Raw genomic sequence first — 16,017 nt, forward strand, 5'->3', positions numbered from 1 at the left:
TCTTTTAAAATTCTCTTCTGTAATACTTGAAGTATTACCACTATCTGCGTACATTAGAGTTTCATCGCACTTTGAAAATGGAAAAACTGTTAATCCTTTCCTCTTCTTTTCTTTTTGTCCCACTTGTTTTTTTATCTTGTTAATGTATTCATCTGTTCTTGCTGCTTTCTTTATTTCCTCAAGTGTTACCGGAAGTTCCCTATCAGTATTTATTAATATATCTGTTAGTTCATTTTCTTTTAGTGCAGCTATAACAGTTTCTTCAAGTAATTCAGTTTTATTTGGGATCAACCTGGACAAACCATCTGCATGTGCAATTTTGCTGGATGCTAGGTGTTTCATTTTAAAATTGTAGTTTAACAGAATCATGCTCCATCTTTGTAACCTATTAGCTGTATGAGTAGGAACTCCTTTTTTGGAACCAAAAATCGATAACAAAGGTTTGTGGTCCGTTTCCAAGATAAAAAATCTTCCATGGATGAACCTATGAAATTTCCTCATGGCGTATACAATTGCCAGACCTTCTTTTTCTATCTGACTATAATTTTTTTCCGCGGGTAGCAAAACCCTTGAGGCATGAATAATTGGTTTAGTCGATCCATCTTTGAGTCTGTGTAGTAGCACAGCACCTAAACCGTATTCGCTCGCATCTGTTGCTACAATTAGTTCTTTTTTCGGATCGTAGTGAGCTAGTGCTAAATCCGATAACATACATTTTTTAATGTTTAGGAATGCTTCATCACATTCTTTTGTCCAGAGCCATTTTTTATTCTTTTTCAATAATTCGTTTAAAGGTGCTCTTAGTTCATGCATATTTGGGATATAAGAATTATAATAATTTGCTAGTCCCTAAAATGACTGTAGCTGCACTATATTTTCTGGTCTAGGCATGTTTTTGATTGCTTCAGTCCTATTAGGATTAGGTTTTCTACCATTTCGATCAATCACTTGTCCAAAATATTCAATTTTGTCCATCCCAAAATTACATTTTTCGAGAGCCACTTTCAATCCATAGTTTGATATTCTCTCGAATACTTTGCCAATGTGGATCTTATGCTCTTCCACATTTTTTACTTCTTATAAGGATGTCATCTAGATAAGCCATAGCAAAATCCAAACCTGCTAGCATTGTATCCATAATTTGCTGGAACAAATTTGGGGCTACTTTTAAACCAAAAGGCAAACGTTTTAGTGAAAATAGTCCTTTATGGGTATTTAATGTCAGGTACTTAGCACAATCTTCCTGGACTTTTACTTGCCAATACGCTTCAGACAAATCAATTTTTGTAAAAATTTTTCTTCCGCTTAACTTCGAAAAAATTTCCTCTGGGGTAGGAAGCGGGTAGTTATGCTCCTTGAGACAATCATTTAGACCTGTCGAAAAGTCCGCGCATACCCTGATTTTATTATTTTTCTTCTTAACGTAAACCGTGGGTGAAGCCCATTTAGAGGAGTCCACTTTTTTCTATTACTCCAATATCTTGAAGTCTCTCTAATTCTTTCTCTATAGTTTCTAATGCTGAATATGGAACCTTTCTTTTGGGTTTGAAAACTGGTTTAGCTTCGTCCTTTAGTTCAAATTTCACCTCCGTTTTCGTGCAGCAACCCAAACCTTCAGAGAATACCTCTTTAAAATCTTTTAATTCGTCAATCAACTTTCCTGGTAGTTTAGACTTTTCTAAACCCGCCAGACTTACTTTATTGCAAAATAAGCTTATGGGTTTTCCCCATAAATTAAAAAGAATCATTAAGTCTATACCGAACAAATTAGAATTTTTCCCCGGTACGACATATAACTTGGTTTTCACAGCATTCTCCTTTAGAGACACATTGGTAAAAAATTCACCCTTAAATTTTAGTTTATTTGCAGACACACTTCTGGCATTTTTTTTGTATTTTGTAACTTTGGAAACCCAATTTTCTTCCAAGTTACTTCGTCAATTATACTTATGTCGCTTCCCGTATCTAGAAGACAGTTCACATTACAGCCATTAATTTTAATTTTAATATATTTTCTTTTATCACACCTAGACTCATTTTTAGAACCAATGGTCTTTATTTCTGCTTTTCGGTATTTTCCTTTCCTGCATACCGTTGATTTATGGCCTTTTTTATTACATTTGTTACATATTTTGTATTTAAAGTAACAATCTTTAGTGAAGTGGTTTTTTCCCCCACATGTCTTACAGGATTTTTCGTGTGCACATTTCATCACCCTTTCCATTTTTTTTCCATATTTTTTTCTTCAAAATTTTTTCCTTCGATGCTTGTATTGTCCTGCTTTAAATTTAACAGTTTTTGACACTCTTCCGTAACTTTTTGTAACGTTATTTCTGTGTCTTGGTTCATAATGGATAATATCCTTGAACGAATATCCTTATCTTTAGAGGCTGTTAAACCTTGCACAAAGATTAGACTTTTAAACATATCCTCTTTGAGGTCTTTTAATTTAAAGGATTCACAATGAGCATTCACTTTCTCTGCATAAGTAATAAAATCTTCGTCCTCCTGCTTCGTGATATTTAAACATTTATAACGTGTATAGAATAGACTATCTCGTTCACTGAAAATGTTTGACAATATTTTTATTGTTTCACTAAAAGAAATCTCTTCAGGTTTCTTTGGCAGGATAAAATTCGTATACTTTGTATTTTCCTGAGATGCAAGTTTTTGAAGAAGAAGGATAATCTTCTCTTCGTCTGTCCAAGACTGACATCTCTTAGCAAAAATATTTTCGTACCTCCGAAAATATGCCGGAAAAGTTAACCCATTTGTCGGCTCGTATACAAATTCGGATAAAGAATTTGCTATTCCTTCAGGAGTGAAACGACAGTCTTTCTGCTGCGTTAAAATACTCTGTAGTATTTCGCTTTGCTTCAATTGATGTTGCTGAAGTAATTCCATTTGTTTTTGTTGTGCAAACAATGCCGATTGCATAGTTCTAGTGAATTCCGCTAATTGCTCCATGTTAAAAAATTTTTTTTTTACAAAACCACACAATTAAACAAAAGATTAACTCATATGTCCTATAAATTCAATGAATTAAAAGCACAATGTCCATCCGAAGAGAAGAAAAAAAGAAAAACACTTCCAGCCGAATAAAACTTGAAATGGACACTTTTTTTTTTAATATTAAAAAAAATGTTCGCTTCAAAATGTCAATTTCTTTTTTTTTTTTAGGAACGCAACCGACTGAAACACTTACTTTTTAAATGTTGGCTCTGTCGAAGTTTTTTTTTCTTCTTCCTTTGGATTTCTTTTGTTTTCTGCTCGTTAATCTTCTTGTGTGCTTATTCCTTCGCTTTGTTTTTTAGTGAGTTTCGTTCGAATTCTTCGTCGCCAGTTGTTATATCGTAGATTATATGAATAACAAGTCATTACTGGGGTTGTACAGAAAGGGTTTATTTAGGTAAAAAGGTACACACATTTCTAAGCGTCCATTGACAGCTTAGTACTAAATTCTGTCTCCCACGTGAGGAGAGTTTGCTTGTCTTTTTATAGACGTAACAGTCCATTCATTTAAGGGGTGTTGGATCAGTCCATTATATCACTCAGTTATATTAAATAAGAAATATTCAGCTAGCTTGTTTCTGTCGTTTCTAAACTCTTAAATAAATATCTAGCCGATTCTAGCTTTTCTCATAGCTGGTAAATTGTTTCCATGGTATCAATATTCAGGAATGCCGACAAAAGAACTGAACCGCTCAATCATCGTCCCGTTAGTCTTATCCTCCTCTTCAATAAAAGCTTTTGATTCGTTATTCAGTCTAGTGCTAGGTCATTATCTTGTAAATGCTAAGCTTATTTCTCACTAACAGTATAGATAATCCAAGCCCATTTTACTGCGGATATTTTAACCGTCATATCTGGACGAATATCTAATGCCCTACATAAAGCAGGTAAACCAAGACAGTTTTCTAAGATTGATATATTTACTAATGCAAGCACGGTCTATAGTAGAAATAAGTAAAAAACGAATATACATATATTCAAACTAATGTCAGAAACGCTAGAAAACAAATGTCAACCATAGTGGATATAAGCCGTAAATGAATAGTAACATTTAATACTATCAAGACTAAAATTCTACCCTTTAACAACTATGAGAAACCTTGTCAACAATTCATTTCCATGACCAATAACACCATACCTGAGAAATCATTCTTCAAACTTTAAGGCTAAACATTCGCCGGCTATATGAATCAGAACAACTATATTAAGGACGTTTCTAAGGCTGATGCAAAAATAGTGGTCCCCCCCTTTACAATGCTAGAAATTATTGTAAAGGGGGAGACCACCATCTTTGCATCAGCCTAAGTTTTTTTACTCCCACCAGAGATTATTCGATATCTTCACAAACCTACAATTCGCTTATATATGGAGTATTTTTGCCACTTCTGAGCTGGTACATTTATCACTAGTTACTTCCTGTTTGAAATGACCAAAAAGAGCCTCTAATCTAATAGGTCGAGTAATATCAGACAAGCTCGATCCATTTATCTAATAATCGCAATGTTGCATCACTGTATCGATTTTACAAGTACTTTAATAGCATGTGGTTTAGTGAACTCATTGCAATTTTGCCACCGTAAATATTAACAACTATTTTTATAAACACAGAAACTTATGCTCCATAATTATGTAATCAATAGTAACTGAAGTGATTATTACTACTGGTCGAGAGACTCAAACCTAGTCACAAATTTACCGTTGGCTTCGCAAGCCGTACATATAGTATTTCATATATACCTATATTCTATACATATACATATATATATATGAATAAATTTATATATATACATATATATATGTATATATTAATAAATTTATATATATACACATATATATGGATATATGAATAAATCTATATATATACATATATATATGTTTATATTCATACATTTATATATATACACATATATGGATATATGAATAAATTTATATATATATATATGTATATATGAATAAATTTATATATATATATATTTTATTTTTTCTACACAGTGATCACCACTTATCAAGGCCCGGAAGCCACTTAGGGATAAGGGTTATTGCAAGTACATTACGTTAGTGTGGAGATTTGATGAAGTGTTTACTTAAGGGGGCGGTTCATTAGGAATTTGTTAACATTGGACTTGAACACATCCAAGTTGTAGTCCGGTGGGAAGCAGGCAGACGGAAAAGAGTTCCACAGACGTGCAGTTCTAAGAAAGAAGCTTAGTTCATGGAATCCGCGTTTTGATTTAGGCACAGATATAGAGTGGGGGAAATTTTTCACAGTGGATTCGGCTAGACGAGTGTTTTTCGTGAAAGATTGGCGAGGGGGGACCAGAGATTGGAGTTCAGACGAGCACCTGCCATGGAAATATATATATGAATAAATTTATATATATATATATATACATATATATATAAACACATAGCTATAAATAGATATATAGATAAGCTGTTTATGCATAGTGTAATGTAGTCGTAAATTTCCCATAATACTGACGCTATTGGAATTTCGTTCAGAAACAAAGGTAAAGCAAAATGGGAATTTTTAAATCAATTTCGAGATTAGTGCTTAATTCTGTGGTTCTTTTCTGAGTTAGAACGTATTGGATAGCTTTCCATTACTTCAAGACAAACACTGTTCCGACCGTTTTAAGATGATTGCGGTTGCAACACGATAACTTAACTATTGACAAACGAAACCTCTAAACAATGTATAATTGGTTTTGCTACCGACTGTAAACAATTATTTTACATAAATTTCACCAAATGGATATATTTGTCTGATTTGGAGTATTTTGTGACAGTATTTCTTGCACTTATAAACAAACAGTCCAAGTGTGTCTAATTGTTAATAGTCACCTCGTAGACGATAACACCAACTAATTGTTTATTTAATGGCTACATACTTAAGACAAATAAGTTAAATAACTTACGTGTCATAAGGAGGCTAGCGGTTGGAGGAGGAGAGTCATTTTGTGCTTTTTGACTTGCGAAATCTAGTGACGTTCGTCGCTTTGGTTTTTATACCTCTTACCGAAAGCTTATATGTCGATTACTGATTGTTTAAAATAATTTTTCCCTATAGGGGTGTCTTTTGTTAAATTCTAGTCATGATTATTCGAGAACAATAATGTTCTTATTTGATATATTTTCAAGACGTCTTGCGAACTGGATTATAGTCGTTTTGTAATTTGATTTATGACATATTTGGGGTCGCGATTTAGCAATATTTCGCAGCATACACTTGACCTAAGTCTGATTTATTTACTATCCTGTGGCCGCAATGAAATTTATATCTGCTGGAAAAACCGTTTAGGCTCGAAAATTATAAAAATCAGTACAGATGCTTAAAATTCCCTTAATATGTACACAAAGTAAATATAAGTCTTTAATTCATCTATATAAATAAAAAAGTAGGTGTATGTACGTCTGTGTTTTCGTGAAAATATTTAACCGATAAACTCTTAAATTATTGATCATATAACACTAAAAGTAAAAGGAAATATCATACACCCAGGGTTGTAAAATATTTGTTAAGATGAATAAATAATGCGTACAGAAATATGTTGGTAAGTAGAAATGCAAAATGTTGATTTCAACTTGCCAACATATTTCTATTACTTTTGCGCATGTGCAAATTAATTCAGAGGTTGAAATTGTTTAATTTTAAATCTTTCTTATTAATCTCTCGATCAGGGTTTTTACATTCCGAATTTCCTCCCAAGACTGAAAATAATCGGAGCCGCATCCACCTATCTGCTCGTGATATTGCCACACTCATCAATGATCTTGATGCCACCAAAGCAACTGGTCCTGCCAATATTCCAGTTATAGTTCTCAAAAGGCTGCAACCGGAACTAGCACCCACGCTTGCAAAACTGTTCCATCGATGCATAAAGTAGAAATTCTGCCCAACAACCTCATTAGTTTGCCCAATATTTAAAAAATGAACTGGAGATCGGTATTCTGCATCTCAGTACAGACCAATTAGTCTGTGTGTCATGAGTAAGTTGCTTGGATCCGTATTGAATAGAAAAATTGCCAACTACCTCAGGAAAACAACCTGCTCAGCGACAAGCACTATGGTTTCCGTCCAGCGAGATCTACCGGTGATGAGCCGACTGTTATTTCACATATAATCAGTTAATCTTTCGATTAAGAGTTTCTTCTAAGGAGCAATTGCTCTTGACATATCAAAGACGATTAATAGGATTTAGCACACATTCTACTTAACACGATTTCCAGATATGGAATATCTCGAATGTCTTCTCAACCATCGAATCCATTCTCTCCGATAGATTTATACAAGCAGTCGTCGATAGGCAAAAGTCAGAAGCTCAAAGCATCAATTCTAGCATGCTTCAGGTATCTATCTTGGGTCCAGCTTCTTCGTTATCTTCATCAACAGTCTCCTAAATGACATTCTAAGTTTATTCTTCGATATATACACGGAAGACACTACTATCTATGGCAACACTTCAAGGGCCAACAACAACGAATATATCTCTGACTTTCTATCCTCAGACAAAAAACATATGATGCATCGGGGTAAAAAGTGGCTGGTTAATGTTAACGCATCCCCCCCAAAAAAAAACAATCTCCAATTAGCCCCAATTGATATTAATGGTTTTCGTCTTAAAGAAGCTCCCCGTTTTGACAAGCTTTTGGGTCTAATTTTTACTCCTGACCTGGAATGGACGACTTACATCAAATCTGTTGCTAAGGTCGCCAGAAAAATAGTTGCGTCATTTTACCGCCCCAGAAAGTATTTAACTCCTGACGCAATCCTCTATCTATATGACAGCCAGATTGTCCTAAAATGGAGTACTGTTGCCATATCTGAGCGAGAGCTGCTCGAAACAGTTTATCCTGTACAAAGTTCAAAACCAGCTTCTTGTGTAGGTGATGCCCCTTTTTCTTCCCTGCAACCTCTTTCCAACAGAAAAAAAAAATCGTTGCGAGTCTGTTTCTGCTCTATCATTATGACAAGTGATTGTCTGAGCGTCAATCTATGTTTCTCTCTTGCCAAATTTTCACAAAAGCACTCGTCTAGTTACAACAACTATCAGCAGTTTCCCCCACTCTCTATCTGTGTCTAAATTTAAACGCAAACTCTATGGAAAACGCTCCTTTCCTAAAATGTAAAGAAAAAGCTAAAATAGTAGGGTACGTGATTGGAGCGGATAATGTTTTCATTTCAATTCTAGCTGATGGCACGCAAGCAATTACCTGAATTCAAATATATTAAAGCGTATTTTCCTGCCTCGCAAGACCGGCGTTCCCGCTCGTTACTAATATCATAATACGCGTATTAACTACCAGCAGTCTGTCTGTCTGTCTGTCTATCTATCTATCTATCTATCTATCTATCTATCTATCTACTATTATATATAAAAAATCTTGCATGTGTGTGAGTTAGTTCCCTATGAACTCTGGAATGGCTGGACCGATTTTTATGAAATATAACACAAAGGTATTTTATGTGCCTGGCAGTGTTTGTCGATAGGTTTCATGAAGGAATATCTCCAATAAGTATCGATATTTGATAATCGAAAAATCCGATGAAAGAAGGAGCAGGCGATTTTGGCAAAAGTTAACACTTTATACAGCTTAACATGATAAGTGCATTCGAAAACTTTTATTATCACACAAACAGAAAAGTCCTGCATATAAAATCAACAGTAGGATTTTTGATATTACAGGAGCGTGTTCGAGATAAATGTTTCTGTTTAAAGAACACATGAACCTTGATACTTAACGTCTTGATTTTAAACTTAAATTCAAACCATTATTACCACACTAGCAGTAACACCAGGCATATAAAATCAAGAATAGTTTTTTATATGACAGGTGCACTTTCGAAATGAATGCTTCCTTTTGTCGAGCTATAATACTTGACTTCTGCATTTTACACTTAATTCAAGTCTCAGATTATCCACAGTGCAATGTAGCCAACAATGTATCATAAATTAAGTCAATGCAGGAAGGCATGTGCAGCTTCCCCCAGGTTCACTGCGATTGATCTCTAAATAGAGCAGGTAATCGATCTATTTGATTGAAACATGGGTAATTCCACCGATTTCGAGGACAATATTAATATAGGATTGTAAAATATTTGTTGATCATCATTAGATCCCGGGTAACGTCGGGTCTCTCAAGTCTAGTATATACTATTATTAAATTCAGATCAACAGTGTTCACGTACTTTTATTAATACAAATATGACACTGGGGTCATAAAAGTCTAATATACGACGCAAATAGTTAATTAGTCGATTAGCCGATGTGATATATAATAAACGAGTTAATTGCTGCCGAGAGATTAAGTGTAATATAATTAATATTTCAAACATGATATATTTTGCTGAATTAACCTAATTGAATTTTAATACTAATGCTATGTACATTTCTTTATATAGGACCGACACAGGAACAATTACATGGGACCGGCTACTTCCGGTTTCACGTATTAGTTTACCGAGCATTTCAAGCACAAGCAAGGCTGATTTGCTTATAGGACCTTTAATGTGCTACGGTGAGTTTAACATATTTTCTCTGTTTTATAGCCTGGGTATTACTCCAGTTATTTTACTGAATGGACTTGCGATCAGATGGTGTTTTCACATTAAATATATGGACAGATATATAAATGATTTTTTTTATTTTCAAATTATTTTTTAAGATAAGGTAAAAGTCTAGGTTGTCCTTGTTGTCTTCAATGGCCGTACGTCCAAACAACATGAACGTATTGCGGTGTGTCTCAAAGCGGCGACCGATCGTTGAAACTGTATCATTCCTGATATCATTAGCAAATATACCCATCTCGGATACAATATCAACATGGATAATATTTATGAATATCAATGCATAAATATGTTTAAGAAATTTGTTTTTATAATCTTATCTTCAGTATAAAAGTTCTTTAATTAAAGTAAATGTTAAGCGATCAAAAACGCGTCAGACTAAAATAACTGACGAATCCACAAACGTTACCTATTTTCGTTATCAGTTTTTTCCCATGTTAATATCATACATAAATGAATTCTAAATCCAAGGTATATTTCTGTTTCAAAAAGATGGATCCACTCTTAAACCTACGAATATACTTTAAGTTGATAAAAAATGATGTCACATATATTATTTTAATAAATGATGCTTAATTTATTTTCATATATGATATTTTGATTGCAGAAATTCCTTTTGACCATATTACCGTAGGTTTGCAATAACAGTTCCACATACACAATTATTATGTCTAAACTATTATTCACCATCTTCTGTAACATTAGAATGCCGTTTTATACATATTTATTAGTTATAATAAAATCCTATATTACATCCTAGGAGAAACCTCATCACGATCGCCAAAATATTTAGGAGAAATAATTCCTATTTTTCCCTCTAAAGCTAAAGTACTCCCATGGACCTCAGTACAGGGCAGGGAAGATATATACACATTATAACTATATTGCCCTGGCCCCTTTCTTAACTGGGTCATACACTCACAAGCATAAAATTACCTCTTCATTTTCCGATTAAAAAAAATAATAATTTCTCCCTACTAACATTCCAGCTATTCTCATTGGTTGAGAACATAATAATCTATTATTCCAGAATAAACCCCATTTTTACAAAAAACGAACGTCAGATCTTTACAAATATGACCACTCTCTCTACACGAAATAATAGTTATATGAATATTAAACCAAATACAAAATTATTAAACATTCATAATCATAATGTTATATATTTATACCCTCACATTTACGTGCCACTACAAAAAAAAAAAACAAAAAACAAAAACAAAACAAAAAAAAATCCGTCAAACAAAATACATACAATTTACGGATATCATTCTTTTATTTCGTTTACGATTACGCTGAGAAAACCGACAATGGTGCTATTTTTTTTTTTGCTATTTTTTTTTTTAGAACGGGCCGTGTCCTTCATCATACGTTTTTCTTTATTTACATTTTTTCGATTCTTATACACACATTAACATCGCAGATATACCCCCCAAACAAATAAAACAAATCTGAAACATAACAATTTTGTTTATGGATTTACTTTTTTTACTTTGCGTTTCCTGCATTAGCAGCTTAAATTTCAGTTGACGGCCCAATATCGTATGTATGTGTTTTATAATAGAAAAATTAGACACACGTTTCTTTAACATGACGAAGTTATTTCCTTTTGTTGCGCCTCTGATTCCTGACAACGATTATTAAGGTTAAATATGGAGCAAATATTCTGACCCCCCCCCAATCCCCACTCTCAGGATGGGATGTCTATTCCAAGAGCCGGTCTTAATATGGGAATATTGCGGGTGTTGAGGTTGTCCGTTCTGAAAGCCGTTTTTAACATAAAGAGGTTGGGGTTGAGCAACAAAAACAACAACAACAACAACAACAACTGTATTTTATTGTTTGATAATAGACTGCTTTCTTTTTTTGTTGTTTCAAGATAAATCTTTACATTAGATCCACTTACACACTTTCTTTAAAAATGACGACTTTCCCAGAGAATCTCGTTTATATTTGGCAGATACAAGTAGTTTTTAACAAATCTAATTATATCCGACCAACACTGCCACTCCTAAATTTGTTCGTTGGTTCATAGTATTTTCGCGTGGGGGCCCCGACAGCGATTATCAAGGGTAAATTTGTGGCAAATATATGGACAGTAACCCCAACTGTCAAAATGTTGTGTCTATTCCCAAAACCGTTCTTAACATGAGGATTTTGCCGGTGACCAGTTTTAAAGCCGTTCTTACCATGTCGCGGTTGGGTGTGTCTATAACATGAGAAGGTTAGGTGTTGAACAACAACAACAGCACACCCACCAACAGCAACAACAAACGTACTTTAATATTTCTACAAGAGGAAAGGGCCATATTTCCACCGAGCGATGCCAGTTTACAGTCCCTGCTAGTTCAGAAATAAAAATGATTAATTTGAACAGCAATTAATAATCAATGTTACAATACCGTAAATTATTGATTTTTTGTGTAGTTTTATTTTATGTGTTTGATAAAGAATTTTTTGCTCAAGGTGATAGTTCTATTTTAATTCCCAAAACATGACAGCAGCAAAAAAAACTGTAGCTACTAACCTCCAAGTGGCGATACGCCTAGTTTGGCACAAAAATAAGTTAAAGAAATATATATTTCTATGTCATACCCAGAACAGTGTCTATCTTATTTACAGATAAACAACTTCTTGGTTATTTTATGAGCTTCAGCCTTCCTTTCTGCCCCGAGGTAAATTGAGATTGCAGTTATTGATGACCAGTAATGTTAAAAAACTGCCAGATGGAATAATAGACTACCCAACCTAGTGTTTCTCCAGTATTAAAGTTTTTGTTGTGCCAATGTTTTATCGATAAGCTTAATTAACATTTGCTTTACATCCTGATGTTGAAGGCGTAAATTTCGCCGAATGATGGAAGATGTTATCGAACTTACACACACTGTTACATATGATACATTAATAATATGTGTTCAGGTTTTATCTTAAAAGTTGAATTATTTCTTCCTCTTATCTCTACATATACATGAAATACACTTTATCGGCTTGGCCGATTTTGTCTTTAATTTCACAGATATTTACTTTATCTGTCTGACAGGGTTCTTAGATAAGTTTTATATCGGAATGCCTCTGATAAGTAGTAATATCGATAATCGAAAAACTCCGATCAAAGTAGGAACAGTCCGATTGTGACACTCTGATAAAATGTAACATTACACATGCATTATAGAAGTTTTATAACGCACAAGTAGAAATGTTTGTAGTATAAAATCAACAGTAGTTTCTTTCATAAAACAGAGGCGCGTTGAAAATGAATGTTTATGTTTCGAGCACTATTGAACCATGACGCTTATTTTTTGCATTTTAAACTTAATTCTGGCCGCAGACTCTCTACAATGCAATGCACACTACAGTGCATTATAAACGAACTCACTGCGGGGGCATATAAAGCTTCCTTCCGGTGCACCGTGGTGAGTCCCCTACTAGAGCAATAAATCAATCGATTTGATTACAAGATGTGCAATTGCACCGATTTTAAGGACAATTTAAGTATTTGAAGTGTAAAACATTCGGTTGGTCATCATTTAATCCCGAACAACGTTTAGTTAAGAGGATTAGTTGGGGTTCAATTAAATTACAAATACATTTCTGCATTTTATCGAGAACCTTCAAATGGGACAGCTATTAATTTTCCTAACTATGAAAACAGTACCCCATACATAGCCTGCTCCTATATTTACATAGATACAGAATAGCCTCAGATGTGAGAAAGTGTTTGGAGCTATAGAGACAACTGATTATACCTTATGCTGAAAGAGCAATAGATCTAATATATGGACTCCGAGAAAAAAAATGATGAAAAAGAAAGACCAAACAGTTTTAGAGTGGATTTTCCATTGCGAACAGAGCTAATCCATAAGAATCTCAGGAAGAAATACAACACGTCTACGATTGAAAGAGATAATTAACAAATATTTGATCTAATGAGAAAACCTTCTACGTATTTTAGCAGTAATCCAGAGCTTGATAGGTACGTCTATTACAATTCGTAAATGATATGTAAGCAAGGATAAGTAAGTGGTGTTCATATGCACACTACGCTCAACTTGGCACATGTTTATAGTAAGAATATATCCTAGGAGTTAAACAGATTACTTACGTTTTTTAGTGCTTCCTGTACGCGTTTAAAAAAATGAATAGAACTATTAAATGAAATATCTAAAAATAAGCCAACGAAACAATATGCTTTTAAAATTTCTTATTAAACTTCGAAAGAATTGTGGAAATAATTATCGACATATAAAATATGCCGTTAATGTCTATCATTTTATCGTTTTACATGTGTGTATATATATATATATATATATATATATATATATATATATATATATATATATATATATATATGGAAATAAAAAAGTAACAAACCAAGTTATGTGTTCATAAAAGTTTCGTCTTTATTGTAAAACTTCTTCTGGATGAATGAAATTAAGAAAATAAAATAACAGTGCAATGTTTGAAAATATATTTTTGTTGTAATGAAATGTATGATTTTCTTCTATTTCATTGCAACAAAAATATATTTTCAAATAATGTACTGGTATTTTATTTTCTTAATTTCTTTCACTCAGAAGAAGTCTTATGATAAAGACGGAACGTGGAAGAACACATGACTTGGTTTGCACCTTTTTAGCTCTCTATCTCGTCGGAATACTATTTCCATTATTATCATCATATGGGTTCTCCATGAACTTTATTGGATTTAACCTGTCATTCTTGGATCTTACCTCTTTATTCAATGAATTTGGACAATATCTTTTTACACTTCAACTATTCCCTTGTTTCTGTTTTATAAGCATTATGAAACTGTATTAACTTTCATAAGCTGTTAACATTTTTTTCATGCAAATGTGATTCAATTCATCTTAGTAGCTTCTGTTAATGCATTAATCTGCATAATTTATTGTATATGTTGCAAACCTCTTTTCTTCTGATGAGAAGAATTGCAGTTTTTGCAGCTTCTCGGAATAAGGTCTTTCAATTTTATCTGTACTCTTCGTCGGATAATTAAAGTTTATGTATACTTTCTTAACAGGTTTTAATATTTGTTTTGGAGGTGGGGATATTTAGAATTAATTTTCAATAATATTTTTTCTATTACACACAAACAGATATATATATATATTTATGCATATATATATTTCTATATCTTTAATCTACAGAATTGAGAAAGACATGTAATGACATTGTTGGAAAACGGCGAATTTATGACCAGTATCCGCTACAGAGTGGCATATATACAATCGATCCAGATGGAGTAAATGGGGTAAAACCTTTTAAGGTCGAATGCCAAAATACCAACACAATAATTAAAACCAAATGTAAGTATATATACATATACATTAAACCTTCGACCATAAATGTATTAAACATAAGATATTTATTCTATTCTGTTTCTTTTGTGAGACAAAAGGAGCTGCTGTATACTAATCCTAGTATTATATCTGCGTATATGCATGTCTGTTTTATATGTAATGTGTAAGTGCATGCATGTTCTTATATGTAATGTGTGAGTATATGTTTATGTATGGATATATATGTGTATATATATGCACGTATGTATGCATATATATATGCGTATATATTTGCATGTATGTATATATGTCTTTGTATAATTACGTGTGTGTGTCCCTATTGCTTGTAAATTAGTAGTCTTCTTTAGTTTAGCGTCTTATCCTATATCATTTTATATTATTTTATTTTATTATAATGTATATGCATTTACGCATTTATATATGTGTATACGTGTATGCGTACAATTATAACTACAACTATAACTATAATTAATTTATTAAACCATTACTTATGCTCAGTAAACCCTCACCCATTATAACTCTTTCTAAATTTAAAATAAATAAATCTGAATTATCGCCCTTACTCAATTATGTTCCTGTTTGGTTCAAATTGACCTCAACTGCCCTATATTTATCTGTTCTAAAAATAGATTTAAAAAGATGATTATCTTCTACCCCTTTCTCCCCTTTATTACACCCCTCCTCTCTCAGCTATGTTTTTCCCTGTTTAAATCCATCGATACAGTTTTTTTTTGTTTAAATCCATCGATAAAGCTTTGAAAAAGCAATTGAGAAACTGGTCAGTTGATTCCTCTCTTTATTTTTATTTCCTCTTCTTCCCCGCGCTTTAAAACGTTTTTTACGTATTTTAATTTTAATCATGAATAATAAAAGTTTTCCCTTCATGATTGCAATATATATATATATATATATATATATATATATATATATATAAATAATAAATCTCTCCGTTGGTTTCGACGGATGGGCTTCACATAACAATTAATTTGTCTGAAATTTACACAGATGTATTGTTTAAATTAGTGAAGGTCTGTGCAGAACCAATCATACTTTTTGGAACAACAGCTAACCTCAGTTGTTGCAAGTGAATGCCACGGGCGGATCAAACAGTATACCTCG

At 33.1% G+C, this 16,017-nt stretch overlaps 1 protein-coding gene across 1 annotated transcript in view; it reads left to right on the forward strand.

Annotated features, from left to right (window-relative positions):
• Positions 1-16,017, forward strand: part of LOC145246702 (uncharacterized) — a 329,042-nt gene that overhangs the window by 167,924 nt on the left and 145,101 nt on the right. Inside the window, exons 19-20 of the mRNA XM_080108431.1 lie at positions 9,416-9,531; positions 14,746-14,904. Coding sequence (XP_079964557.1) covers positions 9,416-9,531; positions 14,746-14,904 — 275 coding nt within the window. The remainder of the gene's footprint in view (positions 1-9,415; positions 9,532-14,745; positions 14,905-16,017) is intronic.

Source organism: Euprymna scolopes, chromosome 24 (genome assembly GCF_053919585.1).
Source record: "Euprymna scolopes isolate OS-2025 chromosome 24, ASM5391958v1, whole genome shotgun sequence".
Lineage (NCBI taxonomy): Eukaryota > Metazoa > Mollusca > Cephalopoda > Sepiida > Sepiolidae > Euprymna > Euprymna scolopes.